The sequence below is a fragment of the Erpetoichthys calabaricus genome, chromosome 16, assembly GCF_900747795.2.
Source record: "Erpetoichthys calabaricus chromosome 16, fErpCal1.3, whole genome shotgun sequence".
Taxonomy (NCBI): Eukaryota; Metazoa; Chordata; class Cladistia; order Polypteriformes; family Polypteridae; genus Erpetoichthys; species Erpetoichthys calabaricus.
Window position 1 is genome coordinate 48,921,920 of NC_041409.2, and position 19,656 is coordinate 48,941,575.

A 19,656-nucleotide genomic window follows, 5' to 3' on the forward strand; every position below is an offset into this window, starting at 1 on the left:
GTGACGACTGAAGCGGGAGGTGAGTCTTGTGTAATGTGAGGGATATCTTCCAAAGCATTGCTTTGCATTTGCATTCTTCCTCACACCATGACACACCAGAGCAAGTGAAACAGTACAAGAGAATGGGGGGAGTGTGTCTTGTTTCTTGTAATCCTGCTGTGGATGAGACTGAGTGAGTGATAAGCAAGCATGCCTCTCGGACCACCCATACACAGCCAGACGTAAGAGAGACGGAGAGGGCAGTCTAGTTATTAGTGAACCACTTCATCCCACACACCAAGAATATTTTGGATTTTACTCACACTGGTGTGGATGAGGGGAACTCAGTGGCACAGTGGTAGCACTGCCGACTTGCAACAAGAAGATGCAGGGTGCTTCCTCTGTGGAGTTTGCTTGGTCCTCCCATTTCCACATACATTTCTTCCGAAAGACATGCAGATTACGAGTGCTGACCTTGCTACACTGGTCCATGTGTGTGTGTTTGCCCTCTGATGACAGTTGTTCCTGATATTTGCTGGAATAGGCTCCACATGCCCTGCAATCCTTCCCTGGATAAGAAAAAGAGAAAGGTCTCTGTTGCAGTTTCTAGCCAGGATGGCAGAAAGATGAAGAGATCTGTAGTATTTATGAACGACGGTCATAAATTGGAGACACTGTACATTAACACTTCTTGGTTTGACGCAGTGATAAACTTACTTTCACAAATTACCTGGGATGCTTGTTGAAATGAACAAACAATTTAAGTATATATTGTGATAAACCCAGGGCATCAGTGATCCCCAAACCCTAACACAAACACACTTTTACAGTCCTGGGTTCAAATAATCAAAGGTTTTTATTTTAAATATCTCCAAATGTGACACAAGCGCAAGCAAATACAGGTCTTCCTCTAACAATATCTCTCTTTTCTTACTACCGCATTTCCCTCCTCCACTCAAGCATTAGTCCAATACCTCCCAGCTCCGACTCGCTTGAAAGGGAGTGCGATCTCTTTTATTACAGACCCTGGAGTACTTCCTGTGCCAGGGCAACTGCCTGATGAAAGTACTTCCGGGTCACATGGAAGTCCATTACAATAGTGAGCTTGTCTCCCTACAGCACCCTCTTGTGGCACCCAGTGACCCCAGCAGGGCTGCTCTGCTGGACTATATATCCTGGCATGCCCTGCTGGCTTCTTACTGTGCACCGACCTCCAGGGCTGCTGCCATCTAGTGTGTTGGGGGAATAAAAAACCTCCAGCAACTTCTTCTCTTTTTAAGGGTCTGTCCATCCACCCTTTCTGGTCCTGCCTTCCGGGTCTGCTCCCTCTCCTGGCTGGGATGCCTGTAATAAAATATAATAAAAAAATCTTGCGTTGAGACAAGAATTTTTGGAAAATTTTTCAAGTCCTGCAGGTTGAGGCTTTGGCCATGAGATTTTTTTAAGTCACGCTGTCCTCTCAACCATTTCAGGTTAATGGCCCACACCTACGGTACTCTCACCTCTCAGATTCCCGCAGGGCTTCATGGGAGTTGGGAGTTTGATACAGCCCCGTGGGTGCTGCCAGGGAGTGCTGCAGCATTTTCCTGAATTAGGGTAGCATCTGACAAATGATCATTTTTGGTTGGAGTATTCCTTTAAAGATGTGCAGGTGCGGCCCCTGGAGATTGACCTCCTCAGCACAAAAAGAAGGCACCTGACCCATATGGCAGGCCCCTGGCTTTACTACTGCTGGATGTAGTCTATCAAAGTTTGAGTCCTCTTGTTCAGGACACATTTCCCTTGCTGACATTCAACTGCATTCTACTGCAGTTGTCTTGCATGGGGTGGTAGTTCTTTAATGGTGTAAATCTAAAGGTGACTTCCCTCGTGTGTGGTGGGGTTTCTGAACTTGTTTAAAGCCTGGGTGATTTTTCTCTTGGTTATCAATGTTCCTCTTGCTGGAGATTATCACAGATGCTGAGAGAGAGTGAGAGAGGGGTGAGGACCGCTGAGAATTCTGCATGTTTTTCTAAAGATGCAGAGCAACTGTGTTGTTCCAACCCTTGAGTCCTCCTCTGTGAAGCTGATCCTCTGTGGTTTGTGGTGTTGACAGGATGTTTCATTCACTGACGAAGCCTGTAAAGGACCTTGTTGGTATACATAACAAACATGGCTCATTCATCTTTTGTAGGAAATGGCTAACAAAGTCATCAACAGAAGGCATAGAACCCATTCGAGACACTTAATGCAAGCAGAGTGGAACAAGACAACATATGGCAACAAGTTCTGCATCAGATCACGTAAAAGGGCAATAACGGAGGGGATTGCAGTGTCTTCAGTAGCCCACAACATTGCTGTACATTTCAAATGTAGAATTAGGCCGAGACCTTCAGGGCGCCATTCCAAAAATTAAACTTTCATTAGAGACTTCATGTCACGTTAATTAATCCTGACCCACCCCAGAGAACTAAAAGGCATCTGTTTCAGATCCTCCTGCAAACTGTGGACACCACTCAGTCAAGACTGCCTGTTCCTTTCTTCAAACAGCTGCTCTGCTTTCCATGTTTCCCAGCCTACTTTTCAGTCTGCTCCTCCAGCCACAGGTCTACCCTCTTGATATCTCATGGTCTTCCTCCTCAATCACTCCACAATGCTCTCCACTAAATTACATGTCTGACAACTCCTCGGCCACTTCTACTAATCATAGCTGTGACAGTTTCAACAACACGCTGCTGCTTCTTCTCCACTCCAGGCCTGTGTCCTTTTGGCAGACCCCTGAGTCACAGATTTGATCACTCTGACTCAGTCACCTTCACTGATATATTCAAAACATTGTTTTTTTATGTAAAGAACAAAATGCAATAATAAAACCCAATCCAATCAAAAAATAACGTGTTCTGAAGATAATCCCAAAAATGCAATGATCTACCCAGAGAGCTAAATGACAGGAGAGCCCATCTAAAGTGCTTCTTCATGTTATGAGTGTCAAGGAGGACAGACGGGCATGCCGGCTAGGATGGAGGGTAATATCTTGCCTGTACCAGAAGGCCTGAGTAGTTGAGGTCACAACCCAGCCAAGACCCCTGGCAACCCACGTCCCAGCTGGGATAATGAAACCAGAGACCGGGAGCAGTTCATTCCACCTTAACACCAGGTGGAATTGTCCTTCTCGAGGCATCCCAGTTTGGACTCCTGCAGGGTTGCATGGGATTTGGTGTGCACAAGTGGAACTCTGCCAGGGTCTTTGGGTGCCGCCAGTGTGAAGGACCACTCTGGTTTCCACACGACCCAGAAGTGCTTCCAACAGGCAGTGTCGTGATACTTGGGTCCAGCTTAAAAGGGAGTCTGCCACATTAACTCGGGGAGTCAGAGTCAGGAGGCTGTGGGCAAAACTCGTCAAATGGAGTGGAAGGAGAGGAAGACATTTATTTATTTATAATTGTGGTATTTGTTGCTGCTTGCACTGCAAAAGAAGTTGGTTATAATAAAAATTCAATTATGTTAAACCCGGAGTTCTGTTGGGTAAAATTGTGTCTGAGGTTTGAGGCTCAGGGGCACTCCCTTGGCAAACTAGCATGCTTACTTTACAATTTCATTAAAGCAGAGTTTCTTAAACTTTTTTTTTTGTTGTTGCAACCTGATCATGCCCTTTTTAGTGTCTTCAATGCGCATTCCATGTTGAATGCCCTACTGATCAACAGCTGAGAGAATCGTGGCAATTGTCAGAGCAGTTTCCCCTTGGAGAACCGTAGCAATTGCTGTTTGTTCCCCTTGGTGTCTCATAGACAATTGTCAGATTGGAGAATCATAGCGATCAACAGAGGAGGGATTGGTCCCCCTTAGAGACTCCTAGACCATCATCAGAATGTTTTCCCCTTTGAGTATTGTAACGATCAACAGAGGAGGGGATGGTCCCCCTTGGAGAATTAGGGATGATTGTTAGAGTGGTTTCCCCTGGGAGAATTGTAACAGTCAGCAGAGCTGGAGAATTGTTGTGATCATAATGGGGGTAATCGATAACAATTGTCAAGGCAATGTCGATTGCGTTTATATATATATATATATATATATATATGTAAAAATATATAAAACTGAGTGTCAGTCTGTATGCATCCTGTACAATCCTACACTCTGTGACCGATCTGGACCAAATGTTACATAGTTGCTCTCTAGGACCATATGGAGCAAGAATAGACTACTTTGGAACCCAAAGGTTTGACCCTCCGGGGTCTCAGTGGGTTTTTGTTCCTCTAAGTGTGCTACATTTTGCACACTAGTGCCACCTGCTGGTTAAGAGCAAGTATTACAATCCTACACCCTTTGACTGATCTGGACCAAATTTTGCATAGTTGTTTTCTTGGACCATATGGACAAGATAGACTACTTTGGAACCCAAAAGTTGGACACTGGAGGTCCAAGATGTTTTTTTTTCTCTGTGTACCACCTGGATTTTATCAATTATGGAAGTGCAGCACAACACGAAAGGAGACTCAAAGGATTGTTGTTTAACTCCTGTTTTTTCAGTTTTTCATCATAATTTAAGCACTACGAACTGTTCACCTTAAACTAAGAGGACGTGTCGGTCATGACAGATTCATGGTTACAACCCAGCAATTCTAGAATCCAAAAAGACCAAATTCTTAACTCACGAGAGCAGAGACAATGATAGCAAGGCAGTGTATACGACAGAGGGGACAGCTAGTAAAAATAAGAGGGTCACCAATTAAGAAACCCAGAAGCCTTTGCTTTCTTTCCTTAAACCATTTTACAAATGCACCTGGACAACACCAGGTACTTCGACTAGTGTGTGTGTGTGTGTGTGTGTGTGTGTGTGCGTGTGTGTGTGTGTGTGATATCTCTCTAATATATAAAAAAATCCTGCAACGACACAAGACTTTTTTGAAGAGATTTTTTCAAGTCCCGTGAGACGAGACTTTTGCAATGATATTTTTTCAAGTCCCGCCCTCCTCTCAACCATTTTCAAACAAGACCACGGTCCTCTCACCTCTCATTTGTAGGAATGCTTTTGTCAGACAAACTTCCTGTGCTTTCAGCTCTTATACATTTTAACACTGTAATGTTCACAACACACACGTTTATTACACTACTATTTACACAACTATTTACAGTTTGCTCAGTCCTGGACCTTTGAGCCGCCTCCACTCCTCTCTCGCAAGCTCTGTCCACTTTCACCCGACTCCGGCTCCCTGAATGGAGTGAGGCGGCTCCTTTTTATAATACCCCAGATGTGCTCCAGGTGCCTGATGATGAACTTCCGGCAGCACTCCCCAGTGTGGCGGAAGTGCTGCCCTTCCACCCGGAAGCACTCTGGGCGTACACCATCCCTGGTCTGTCAGCACTTCCTGGTGTACTGGAAGCGCTGCCCCCCAGGGATCAAGGACCATCCAGGTACCCAGGGAAGAGAAGTGCCGCTCTCCCGGTCCCTCCTTCCTCCAGGCAGGGGCAGGGTTCCTGGCCGTCTATCACAGTACAGAACAGTCAAAACCCCTGCAGCCTCGCAGTAACAGAGTGGCCAGTAAACATGTTGGACCCTCCTGTGTCAGTTTTCCGACAGCACTCATGTCAGGAGGCTCCCCATCGATCACTACCACCAATCGATAATTTAGAATTAAAGCTCTGTGCCATTTGTCAGTCTGCTGATCATCAGTTTGACTCCGTCCTTTAAGCCCGTCTCTGTACATCTCAATACTCAGTACATCTCAATTTCTTTAATCAAAGGTCATTCAGGCTTCTAGCCGTTAGTTGTATGGTGTAACATCTTGAGTGGCTTTGCTGTGATGCAATACTGTACAGTATGGTTGTGCAGTTACCTTTAGTTATTTTCTGGCCATTGAGTATTATAGTGGACAGGTAATAAGGCCACAAGGAGACATTGTCCTTACTACTCTTCTTCATTGACGTGACAGCCATCTCAGTGTTCATTTAAATAACTGCTGAAATCCTAAATGACTGCATACAGTATAAGGCACTGCTGCTTCAGCCCCTTAAATGCAACTCTTTTCTTTTTTCCAACAGACTCTGCAGTCTGACGCTGAAGAAGCTGGTAGTGATGAAGGAACTGGACAAAGAACTCATCTCTGCGGTCATTGCTGTGAAAATCCAGGTATGCCAGGTCTATAATGAAGTAATGAAGTGTAGCTCTTAGGGAGTCACCACACGGTAGATATTCTGTGGCCTCTTTTTTTGGGACTAACATCTATAACTCTGTTTGTCAAGTGGAAGGTTAATATTCCAGTACAATGGAATATGTGCAACATATAGAGCACCCTTAAAACTCCCTCACAATAAAATTCTCTCGTTGGGAGCCATCATTTCATTTTTGTTGCATTAGTCAGTAAAGTCATCCCAAATCCTGGCCCTCAACATATAACTTTATTGGTCTGTCCTTCTCTTCTGCCAGTTTTGACAAATTAGTTAAAAAAAGAAAAACAGGAAGGAAACGGGTAAGAAAATGGAGAAAGGGGAAAAAACAATTTTAAAAAGAGCATGGTAGATAAACAGATAATCAGAACAGCTGACCATCGACCCAAAATGCTCATCAAAAATCTCAGATTCCAGAATAAAGTCTCTGCTTGTGGAGACTGCAGTTAACTCCTCCATGAGACTTTCACCAGTGTCTGGAAACGTGGACCTCAGGAAGTTTGTGATGGCCAACCTTTTCCTATACAGTTGTCACCACAACCATATAAGCGACTTCCAGTCATTACAGGATAGCAACGCACACTCTGAAGCCCAAAATGGTGCCACCTATGAGAACCAAATTTACAGGGTGTCAGCTAAAAACATAGTGTTAAAATATAATAACACTGGGAAAGTCAAAAGCCCAAAATAAGTACAGAAATGAGTTGTACACTTCAACAAACCCTGATAAATTTGTGTTGGGTGATCCACTGGTTTATTAGTGTAGCTTCTCTTGATTTCTTTGGGGGGAATCGAGCACAATCATCAAATCCACTACAATTATAAACAACAGCAACTTGTGACCCACTGGCGGTGGCAACGACCCAGTGCTTGAGAAGTCAACGTGTCACCACACTTCAGTGTCAGAATGAGTGAGTATAAGCACCTTGCCTTGAACTTTCTCTCTTCATTAACCTGACAAATCTCAGAAGTACAGCAAATGTTAGAATTTCCACCAGTAGTTTCAGCACAGGTCGTGTTGTTAATCACACACAAGTATTCAATCCCCTTGAAAGTCGTCATAATTTTCTGCATGACAAAAGACTCGTATACATATTTCTACTATATTGAAATCTTATGCTATAACAATACATTTCCGAAATTTAAAGTAACCATTTTCTGTAGATATCGATCTGAAGAAGAAAACCTCCAACGTTAGTGTTTGCATAAGTATTCAAGGCCTACAATGAATTTTTTTGTCAAGAACCCTTTTGCTGCAATAACATCTTTCATTCTTTTGCAGTTAGTATGTCCATATTTTGCATGTTGTTCAGGTATGATTCTTCCCCATTCTTGATGGAGATCCTCTAGGTTGGTGGGATGGCACCTCTGGACAGCAGTTTTCAAATCGTGCCACAGATTCTCAATAAGGTTATGATCAGGACTTTGACTTGGCCATTCTAAAACATTCACCTTTCTGTCACTTTGTGTCATTGTCAGGTTGAAAGATGAATTTTCTCATGAGGCATAGGATCATATCCTAGAATAAGTTCTCCTGCAGTGTTGTGCTGTATTTGTGTCCATCCATTGTCCCTTCAAGTCTGACAGGATTCCCAGAAAAGCACATAAAAAGCATCCCCATAGCCTGATGCTGCCACCACCATATTTCACCATAGGTATGTTGTTTCTTGAGGCATGGGCAGTGTTCATTTTACTCCACACATACCTCTGTGAATTCTGGCAAAAAAGTTTTATTTTGGTCTCATCTGACCATAAAACCTTCTTCCACATCTTAATTGGGTCTTTCTCATGCTTTGTAGCAAATGCCGTACATGCTTTTCTGCTGACCTTCTTATGGAATGGCTTCTTTCTTGCTCCCATCCCATAGAGGCCTGTTTTATAGAGAGCTGTTGAAATTATGGACCCCTGCACCTTCACTCCATTTTCAGCCAAAGAGCATTGCAGACTTTAGAGAGTGCTGGTTGGAGTTTTAGTTGACATCTTGCTTTGATGTCTAGTTTTTAGGCACAGCCTGTTCTAGTGAGAGTCTGGGTGCTGTGATGAACCTCCCACTTTCTGGCGATGGATCCAACATTGCTTAACGTGATATTTTTGGTAGCCCTTTCCTGCCTTGTGCATTTCAATGACTTTTGTTCTCACATCAGCAGAGTGCTCCTTTGACTTCATTTTTGCAGTGATTGCCCAACAAAGACTATGGGCCTTTCAAAGGGGGCTTTTTATATTCTGAGAGATAGCAGGACCTCATTATGACACTATCAGTAAACAACAGAACTCGCACCCTGATGCAGTTTTTATCATTGCTGGGGATTTTAATCAAGCGAATCTTAAGGATGTATTCCCCAGATTTTATCAGCATGTACATTGTAAAACCAGAGGGGAAAACACCTTAGACCACGTCTATACAAACATAAAAGATACCTATAAGGTCATTCCACGCCCCCACCTCGGCAAGTCTGATCATCTCTCTTTGTTTCTTGTTCCAGCGCACAAAGCCCTTATCAGCAGTACTAATCCAATTAGCAAGACTGTTAAAGTTTGGCCTGAAACGGCCATTTGCCAACTCCAGGACTGCTTTGAACAAACAGACTGAAATATATTTTTTCATCAGACAGACTTAGAGACATATACTTCATCTGTGCTGTCATATATTAATTACTGTGTGGACAATGTCACTGTCAACAAAAGGATTAAGGTCTACCCAAATGAGAAACCATGGATGAACAGTGAAGTCAAACAGCTGCTCAGGGAAAGGGACAAAGCCTTTAAATTAGGAGAAACCTCAGCCTATAGAGCTGCCAGAGCTAACCTCAAGAAGGGCATCAAGTCTGTTAACACTAGAATTACCAGAGCCTACGAAAAAACTCGTAAATCCGTCCCACCTTAAATCACGTCTTAGATCCGTTTGCACCTCTCCGCCAGAGTCCTTTGTCATCTAAATGTGCTGATAAACAAAAGCTACTAGCAGCCAGCTATTCCATCCCCCCACCGACTTAGAACGAATTTCTCCTAGCACATGGCTTGCCTTGATTTGATTATGTGGGATTGAAGTGGAGTTTTATAGTGGAAATAATATAGTGTTATTTGGAATACACGCATTTCATGTGTGTTCTGTTCCGTTCAGTAGTCTGTGCAAACACATTTTTAAAACAGAAACGTTTTTCATATTCTAATAGTAAATGACAAAATGTAGGCATAAACTATATAACGTATGAAGCCTGAAGTCCATATATCAAAGAAACACTTTCACAAAAGGTACAAATAAGAGAACACGTGCGCTTTTAAAAAAAGCCGCGTTAGCATGCCACATTCACACTCTTACTACAACCGCTGCGGTGGCGTAACGGTATCAGTTCCTGACTGGGAAACAGAGGGTGGCGAGTTCAATCCCGCACGGCTCCACTTCGAGAAATGAACTGCTCATATTCTTACAATTTTAGAATAACAACATAAATTTGATTTCAGTCTGTAACAGCCGGTGTAACTTATGATACTGGTAAAGGTTAGCTTTTTTTTTTTTTTTTTAATTCACTTTTTATTCTCGCAGTCGCATTCAGAATCAATCCATACAACCCCATCTGACATAAAGACGCGCTATAGGTCTGCAGTGTACCACGATGCATATTACCGCCCCCCCACGAAAGGGTTCTGACACACAAACGCTGGCGAAGCTGCCTTCTTCGTATCTCACCGTCACTTGAAATCAGCAGTTCTTAGCATTGCACCACGCAAACCAAGTGTAATCAAGAGTTCTGGTTCGATCCCCACTCACTCCTATATTTGCCGTTTTCAGTAGTAAGCTGCTCTTTTTGTTAATATTATACAGTACACACATGCACTTGATTTGTGTCTGTACTTGCGCTGTTACTTAGAGAGTCAGATCGTGGAGGGGTGATGTTAGAGCAGGTGAGCTTATTCAGTGCTGCAGAAACAACGCACATGTTGATTTTCTTTTTCTTTCAGTACATGTGCCTTCCCTGTTTGTTTGTATATCTCTGCCTGTCTGTCTCTGTATTACGCAGTGCTCTGTCTGTCTGTGTGTTATGGATCTTGAAAAAATAAGTTATAAGGACGGTTTGCTGACTTGGAGCACCACTGCCTTACTGTGCCACAGAGACGCGAGTTCGATTCCCAGCTTTGAAGAAAGTGTTTTTTTTTTCCTCAAACGGACATTGAATTTATAAATTGGTATGCACTGTAAATCGTTAACTTTAAAATGTCAATCGCGTTATTTCTGTTGATTAATTCATGCTTTTTTACTTAGAGTCAGAACAGGAGCTTTTTCAGCTTATTCAGCTTCTGATCTGACTCAAACAGCGCCAGTATAACTTCACACCCAACCTGACGCTGTTCGTTTTCAAATAATATTGCATTACTTCGACGATGTTTTCTGATTGGTACTATTCGCGTCATAAAATGATTTCTTCAAAACGTCACATATATTTGTCTCTTTCTTTTTTTAAAATGTGCGTTGTAGCACTCAGCAACTGGCCACCTGCATGTTCTTGCGCACACTAAATCAGACAGCGCTATATGCAATCATCAGATTCAAATGTTAACAGTTATATAGCACAGAATGGAAATCAGCAGTTCTTAGCATTCCACCTACTGTAACTTGCTTTCTTTTTTCTTCGGTTATAGTCTTGAATAAAAGTGCACTTGTTTTGTTATACTTTTACATCAACATATGTTCCTGTGTTTGAGCTACATGGGCATGCTCAAAAAATACACGTATAATGCCACGAAAAGTGCATGCAGACACTTCATTTCGCAAGCATTGGTACGACAATGCAGTCACAAGTACACTTATGTTATGTGAAAACAGCATCAGATGAGGAGTGTCTGATGATTGCATATAGCGCTGAAGTTACTGCTCTTTACTATGCTTTCCTCTGCATGTCCTGGAGTACAAAAGAAACAGCATACAGCAACACGTGGGGACTGGCAATACTGGGGGGAAAAAAAACACGCGGTCGTATGTATCGTGATACACTGCAGAACTATAGCGCGTCTTTATGTAAAAACAGCAGTGTCAGACAATGAAAAGTGAATTTTAAAAAAATAAAGCTAACCTTTACAAATATCATAAATTACACCGGCTGTTACAGACTGAAATCAAATGTATCATTTTATTCTAAAATAGTGAAAATAAGAACACTTCTCAAATGGGAGTTGTGCAGGATTGAACTCATGACCTTCTGATTCCCAGTCAGTGACTGATACTGTTGCACCATGGAAGCAGTGATAGTTAAGTCATGTCAATGTCTCACACTAAGACGGGTTTTTTTGGTGGTGGCTTTTTTTTGTACCTTTTGTGAAAGTGTTTCTTTGATATTTGGACTTCAGGCTTCATACATTATATAGTTTATGCCTACATTTTGTCATTTGCTACTAGAATATTGTAAACCGTTTCTGTTTTAACAATGTGTTTACACAGATTACTGTAGAAATGCAACACATATGAAATGCGTGTGTTCCAAATAACAATCTTATTATTTCTACTCTAAAACTCCACTTCACTCCCAGATAATCAATCAAGGCATTAGCTGGAAAAAGCCTGTTTACGTTCTAAGTCGTTGGGGGGATGGAATAGCCGGCTGCTGGCAGCTTGTCTTTATCAGTACATTTAGATGACAAAAGACGCTGGCGGAGAGGTGAGAAAGGTTTTAAGAAGCGATTTAAGGTGGGCCGGATATACGAGTTTTTTCGTAGGCTCTGGTAATTCTAGTGTTAAACTAATGTACAAACAACGGACTTTGACAGTAACTCAAACTCACAGCGGATTTGGCAAGGCATCTGATTAATCACAGATTACAAAAAGAAAAATGACTTACAATACACACTGGCCAATAACAATGCCAACGTAGTGGTGGCTCTTAGACTAAGGATCTGTGCTGGTATCCAGAAGGTTGCCAGTTCGAATCCCCGTCACTGCCAAAAGAGATCCTACTCTGCTGGGCCCTTGAGCAAGACCCTTAACCTGTAATTGCTCCAGGGGTGCTGTACAATTGCTGACCCTGCGCTCTGACCCCAAGGGGTATGAGAAAACTAACAAATTCCTAATACAAGAAATTGTATAAGGCAAAATAAAGAACAATAATAATAATAAAAAAAAACACCTGGTAGAGGAACTTAACAGATTCTTTGCACGGTTTGGCAAGGACAATAACCAGCCTCCAGTCAACTTTGAGCTGACCGGAGACTCGCTGCCTGTGGTCGTACACATACATGATGTGCGGCAGGCACTTGAAAACATCAATACAAGGAAGGCACAAGGTCCTGATAATGTGCCAGGCCTCTGCTAACCAATTAGCGGAGGTATTTACACACATATTCAACCTCTCTCTCTCCTCAGGTGTAGTCCCCTTGTGCCTGAAATCCACAACCATTGTACCTGTTCCCAAAAAACCGAGGATAACCTGTCTTAATGATTATCGACCAGTCGCTCTCACCCCTGTCATCACAAAGTGCCTTGAACGACTGGTAATCACCCACATCAAAGCCTCCATCCCAGCTGATCTAGACCAACACCAGTTTGCCTATCAGTCAAACAGATCAACTGAGGACGCCATCTGTGTGGCTCTACATGCTGCCCTCTCATACCTGGAAAACCCAACACCTATGTTAGGATGCTCTTCATTGACTACAGCTCTGCATTTAATACCATCATACCTAACCAGCTGATCAAAAAACTCTATGCACCAGGACTTGCTCCATCCATATACAACTGGTTACTGGATTTTCTCACCAACCGCCCCTAGTCTGTCAGGATGGGCAAACACACAATCCCTACCAACACAGGCGCAAGGCAGGAAACAATCCCTAGGCAGGACACCAGCCCACCACAGGGAACACACACACACACACACACACACACACACACCAATCACACACTAGGGACAATTTAGGATCGCCAATCTATCTAACCTGCATGTCTTTGGACTGTGGGAGGAAACTGGAGCACCCGGAGGAAACCCACGCAGACACAAGGAGAACATGCAAACTCCTCGCAGGGAGGACCCGTGAAGCGAACCCAGGTCTCCTAACTGCAAGGGAGCAGTGCTACCCACTGCACCACTGTTCCGCCTGTTCAGGTAATATGTGTCTCAATAAAGCAAAAGGAGTACAATTAGGGGCCTTCTTCCTTTGAAATTTCAATCCTGAAACTTCATAAATGCATGCCGGCCTAGCAGGCAGAGCAGCCATCTCATTGCTTTTGGGCTTCAATTTACATTCCAGCTGGGAACTTCTTGGGTTGTGTTTGCACATTCAGCTTGTGTGTGTCTGGGTTTTTTCCCACAATCTAAAAACATGGTGACAGGCTAATGGGGCTCCATAAAGTTGGTGTGGTATGAAGAAGTGTGGCTGTGTGAGTGACTGTGACCACCAATTCACTCGCATTACTTTTCCAGGATTGGTTTGTGGTTTGCACCCAAGACTGCCTGGATAGACTGAGACCCTCTCTTGGTTGATGTGGCCCCTTAGATGCAGACAAGAGTGTAAAAAAGGCCTGCTCTTGTAGTAGATACTTTCTTCTGAATGGTGAAAATCTTCAACTTTTTAGATTACAGCCAAAGTGATTATAGAAGGCAAACAGATCAAATTTATTTATTTATTTATTTTTTCTGTGCTCTGACTCACAGTCATTCTGTCTTGTTTCACAGGGTTCAAAGAGGGTCCTTAGATCCCATGAAATCGTGCTGCCTCCCAGTGGACTGGTGGAAACCGATCTGGCTCTTACATTTTCTTTACAGGTAAGCTGTCCCAGTTGTGTGAACTTTGTTGGATATTTTTAATACCCAAAATGCTTGTTTGATGGTCAGCTTGCTAGCTGGGTATTGCCCATCCATTCAGTACTTTAATAATAATAATAATAATAAAAAGAATAAAAAATAAAAATGTGATTGTTTCAGCTTTTGTTTCTGATTAGCAGTTAAGTGTTGGAAGGTGTTAGGAGTGAAACATATCCTTGTGTTCACAAACTTTATGCAGGTTACTATTCAAAAAGTTTGTATTTTTTCAAGTTAGCATTTAAATCAGGGACGATTTTCCATTTTAAACTCTATTTTGAAAACACCATTGGAAAAATCTCCTCTAAATGGACCTTCATATTCTGAGCTTAGTGCCCATTTAAGCTTGACGTGTGAAGTGCAAAGACAAGGAAAAAGTTGATTTTATTGATTACCATATTGTAGGAGTGATTGATGATAAGGCAAAAAAATCATATCACGGTATAATTAAAAATTGGGATGGTTTCAATAGATAACAGTATAATTGTACGTATCTGTCAGACTGAAAGATGTTTTTAATTACAAATATTAAATCTGCTACTGTATATAATAAAATGCTACTCTCTCTCTGTTTCTGGTCCCTCTGAGCAATCTGATTGGCCAATTTAGCTTTGGTGCCTCTGTCCAGACCCTCCGAACAATCTGATTGGTCAGTTTTGCCTTGGTGGCTCTGTCTGGTCCCTTCGTGCAATCTGATTGGTCAGTTTTGCCTTGTTGGCTCTGTCCGGTCCCTCTGAATAATCTGATTGGTCAGTTTGGCTTTGGAGACTCTGTCCGGTCCCTCTGAGCAATCTGATTGGTTCATTTTTCCTTGGTGGCTCTGTCCAGTCCCTCCAAGCAATCTGATTGGTCAGTTTGACTTTGGTGGTAGGGAGGTGCAAAGTTCAAATCCGGATTATGTGGCAAGTAACACGCCTTGAAATGACAGCTTGAGAAGCAGGCTTTATGGGAATGCAATTGAGAGGGGAAGCACTGGGCAAGAGTAGCTGAGACATACGAGGATACCAAGGAAAGGCAACGCTGAGGGTAAACGGAGGACAAGAGAGATTAAGTGTAAAATATTTTCAAATGTGTTTTATTACATCTCTTTGATAGGTAACATAGCAAGTATATTAATAATTAATTGTGCACACAGGTGTGCCTCTTATTTGTGGAAGATTAAGTTAAATTTAATGCAATCCAACATGTTAGCTACATTGCAGTGTAATGCAGATGAGATGTGGTGAATTTGAATTATGGCACAGTTTTATCATGTCATCATAAAAAGCAAATGATTGTAATGGTATGCAATGTTCATGCCATTTTAAAATGCAATGCAGCAATGTATTACATTCTAATTCATGCCCTTAGATTGTGTGTCACAACTAAAAGCAAAGCAGACATGCTGCATTTTGATTAGTGGCTGCTCCATGTGTATTACATTTTGAATGAAGACCACGCATTAGTCATGCCAAAGAAAATGTAATTAAATAACCAATCAGAATCAAAAGGAGGGGTCAGCAACTGGGGAAAGAGAGATTCCACTTCTAAACATTTCTATGTTCCATCTTCTAGCATAGTCTCATTAGTGTGGTGTGATTAACTGAAATGGTGGGATGTTTTTTTTTAGTCTCTAATATAAAGCTGTCGACATAAAATGATATGCTTGCCTTATATATCAATAGTCCTGACCGATACACTAAGAAGTTTAGCAATAGCCGGTACTGTCATCACCATCTGCAAGTATTTACAAGGCGACATTTAGGGGAATATTGGTGTAGGGACACCCCGAATGGTTTGTCAACATAATTGAATGCTGCAGCTCTTTGGGCCTTTAACTCTTGAATGCATTTTAAGGGCTTTACTGTAGCAGTTGGGAATTCTTCTCTTGTTTCTGCTTCTATTATATGGACGTTTCCAGCAACCAGTTGACACAGAAAAGAATGAAATTGTCATTTATCTCACCACCCTTCACCTGTTCAAGGAGATTGCAGATCTCCTGCCTTATCAACTCCCCTGTTCGCCATCTTTTTAGCTCTGGGTGAGAACACTCTTGATTGAATTACCTCTTAGCCCAACATTTAAGGCAGATTGGTGATTTGCCATGATAAATATGTGGTCTTGAATCAAAACACACTACGCTCCGAGCAACTGCTAAGCAAAATGCAATACGTTTGCTTTGCCTTTAGTTATGACAGCGATCTATGGACTTCATTTTAAAATTCAGCACGCATCATAAAAAGCAATCGATCATTTGGTTGATGCTTTTTTAATTATGACACAGTACAAATGTGCCAAAATTAAAAGAGTCAAGTGAATATGCTTTGCACACATTGGACTTCATTTATTTTTGGCACAAATAATCTTTTATACCTATCTGCGGAAATATTTTTCAACATGTTGCTACTCAAGTTGATTCGATAGCAGGTATTCACTGCCCCTGATTGAACCAATACAAATATTTTCTCATTAGATAGGTAGATAGATACAATACAATTTATTTTTCTAAAGCCCAAAATCACACAAGGAGTACCGCAATGGGCTATAACAGGCCCTGCCTTTTGACAGCCCCCCAACCTTAACTCTCTAAGAAGACAAGAAAAAACTCCCCAAAAAAATCCTAGAAGGAAAAAATGGAAGAAACCTTGGGAAAGGCAATTCAGAGACAGACCCCTTTCCAGGTAGGTGGGGGTCAAAAAAAAGGGTCAATACAATACACTGAACAGAACACAAGTAATCCTCAATACAATATACTAGTAAAACAAAAATATTTCAAGTACAGAGCAGACTTCAACAGTAGCTGTTATCACGTAGTATGATTTGGGTTTGTTCACAGTCCTGGAAACCTTGGCCATCAAGCTGCCTCCTCCTATTGGGCGTTCCACAGCTGAGTCAGTGCTGGGCTAGCCAATCCGATGAGAGGACCCCTCTACCCAATGATTCCTGTGATCCTCCATCAGAGCTGACTTTACCTTAGGCAGGCAAAACAACTTGGCAGGTGGGCAGTAGCACCAAGTGCCACATTTGATAGTTATGAAAGGCACCGTATAATAGATAGATAGATTGAACTATCAAACTAGCTTTCTAGCTGACTAACTGACTTTATTTGTCCCCAGGGGGAATTTTGGCTTTTTACAGAAGCTCTTTAAATAAACAAATACATAAATATACACACACACTTTAGTCAGAACACACATTAGAATGACTATAAAGCAGGAAAAATTCAAAAGAAAGAAAAGTTCTGACTTGGCATTCCCAGTCCCAGTAAGGCGTTATACAGTCATATTGCCGCAGGCATGAAGGATTCCCCATAGCATTTCTTGACGTGCCACTTCTGAAGTCTTTAATGTCAGTGTGAAGCATTGTTCATAATGGCCCTCAGTTTTGTTTTAATTCTCTCCTTTGCTACGACCTCCAGGGGCTCCAGAGTGCATCCTGCCCTTTTAATGAACTTGTTAATTTGGTGGGCTCTCTCTTGAAGTGATGTTGCCAGCCCAGCACACAACAGTGTTGAAAATCACCCCGGCCATCACAGAGTTGTAAAAGTTGCTCACTCATGCCGCAGCCAAAAACAAACACTGGACAAGATGTGTTTACTTCCTGTCCTCTTCCTTTTTAAAATTGCCAGGTTTAAACTTGTATACATTCATACATACAGTGTAAAATTCGCTTTTTGTGCAGGGGATCAGACTCTGCATTCACCTACCAATGCAGTTGAACAGATGTGAACATTTTGTGAGCTTGTTTTACATTCAAGTGAAGTTGTCCAGTTTTCTAATTATTGCTAACATATGGTAAAAGGTTTATTTTCAAAATCTATTATGCAAACAGAATTTTATCCGATATACTGTATCAACCCGTTTCTTGCCCACTCCACCATTTTGCATTTTTCAGATTGCTTCTGTGTGAAAATGGTGCTTGAGAAACAATAAACTATACAGTGAGTTTCCACAATTCTTCTGCTTTTGGCTGCTCCCATTAGGGGTTGCCACAGCGGATCATCTTCTTCCATATCTTCCTGTCCTCGTCATCTTGCTCTGTCACCCCCATCACCTTCATATCCTCTCTCACCACATCCATAAACCTTCTCTTAGGCCTTCCTTTTTTCCTCTTGCCTAGCAGCTCTATCTTTAACACCCTTCTCCCAATATACCCAGCATCTCTCCTCTGCACATGTCCAAACCAATGCAATCTCGCCTCTCTAGTTTGTCTCCCAATCATCCAACCTGAGCTGACCCTCTAATGTCCTCATTTCTAATCCTGTCCATCCTCATCACACCCAATGCAAATCCTAGCATCTTTTACTCTGCCACCTCCAGCTCTGTTTCCTGCTTTCTGGTCAGTACCACCGTCTCCAACCCATATAACATGGCTGGTCTCACTACCATCCTGTAGACAGTGAGTTTCCACAATACACAAATGTATTTGCAACAATTTCATTTTTTTCTCCAGAAACACACCTCTAACAGTAGAGTGTTTTTATAAATTTTCTAGATGTGGATGGAAAGTTTAATTAAAATGGAAACATGCGAATGAGAGTGTGCTGGAAAATAAATGGAAGTTAACAGTAAATAAATTAATAGGAGCTGCTCCTGCTGCTCGACGTTCACGAAGCTCTGCAGCAAGTGCATGAAAATGTTCATGAGGAGATGATGAAAATTGTGGTAATTCTCTTCACTCCTTGGTCTAAACCATTTGAAATGTAGTCCACCTCAAAGCCTCCAGCCACAAGGACCATCCTTTGTCTTTTCAAAATAACATTGCAATACTTCATTAACTGCTGCTTAATTTAGTTTCATTACACTGCATTAGCTTTTAAATTTTAGGCTGAAATGTGCCAAGGACGCCATTAGGCAGTGTTTTATTCGTAAACAAAACAGTGGCGGTTTTATTAAGTTACTATTACACTTTGATTGTTGACAGCACTGCAACATAAATAACAATGACATCACCATGGAATTACTAACAGGGATGTTGTTTTAATAAAACCAGAAACGGACCACAAGGCCAATAAGCAATATGGGCGAATGTGGTAGTACCAGAACCAGTTAATGTAGAACACACAGAGGCAGGTAAAATATGCAAACTGGGACAGCACACGATTATAGAATCATTAGGGGGCTCTGCCCCCTGTTCGCTTTGCTCGCCAACCCCCCTGGCCTGCGCTACGTGCCAGCCACTTCGCGTCTCTGCTGCTCACGTATGGGGAAGCGAATGTACAATTTGAACAGATTTTTATTTTCACGGGAATTGTTACATATGCATAATAGAACTAACTATTTTACATTACAGCTAGTAACCATAGTAAAAAATAGTAAAACATAATAAATTGAAAGAAAATTATGTTTCATGTTGCGTTAGAGGTATTCGTTGCATTACACGTTTTTGTTCTGTTTGGCTTTGAAATTAACATGTAAATACTTTTAAACTTACACTTTCATTGTAAAACTTCAGTAAAAACAATTTGTTGAATTAAATTTACTCTTTGCTCGATCAGCTGCTGGCTTTCTGCTACTGCCGTGCTGTGTGATCTGTATCTTGCACACACTTCGAACATTTAAAAGCCTGTACAGCAGCTGTCCTACTCTTTGTCTTTTATTTCCAGCCCCGGACATGGTTAAATCTCTTGGCACAAAGTCTCGTCTCACAGGACATGAGTTCTTGATATTTTTTACTTTATAATTTATAAACGGAATAAGAATCTGAAAATCTAACAACATCACATTAAAGTTCGATAAATTCTGAAATGAGTGATACCAAACATATA

At 41.8% G+C, this 19,656-nt stretch overlaps 1 protein-coding gene across 1 annotated transcript in view; it reads left to right on the forward strand.

The window, feature by feature from the left end:
* pacs2 (phosphofurin acidic cluster sorting protein 2) overlaps nt 1–19,656 on the forward strand; it is a 310,748-nt gene that overhangs the window by 177,054 nt on the left and 114,038 nt on the right. The window contains exons 2-3 of the mRNA XM_051919933.1: nt 5,998–6,085; nt 13,785–13,874. Coding sequence (XP_051775893.1) covers nt 5,998–6,085; nt 13,785–13,874 — 178 coding nt within the window. The remainder of the gene's footprint in view (nt 1–5,997; nt 6,086–13,784; nt 13,875–19,656) is intronic.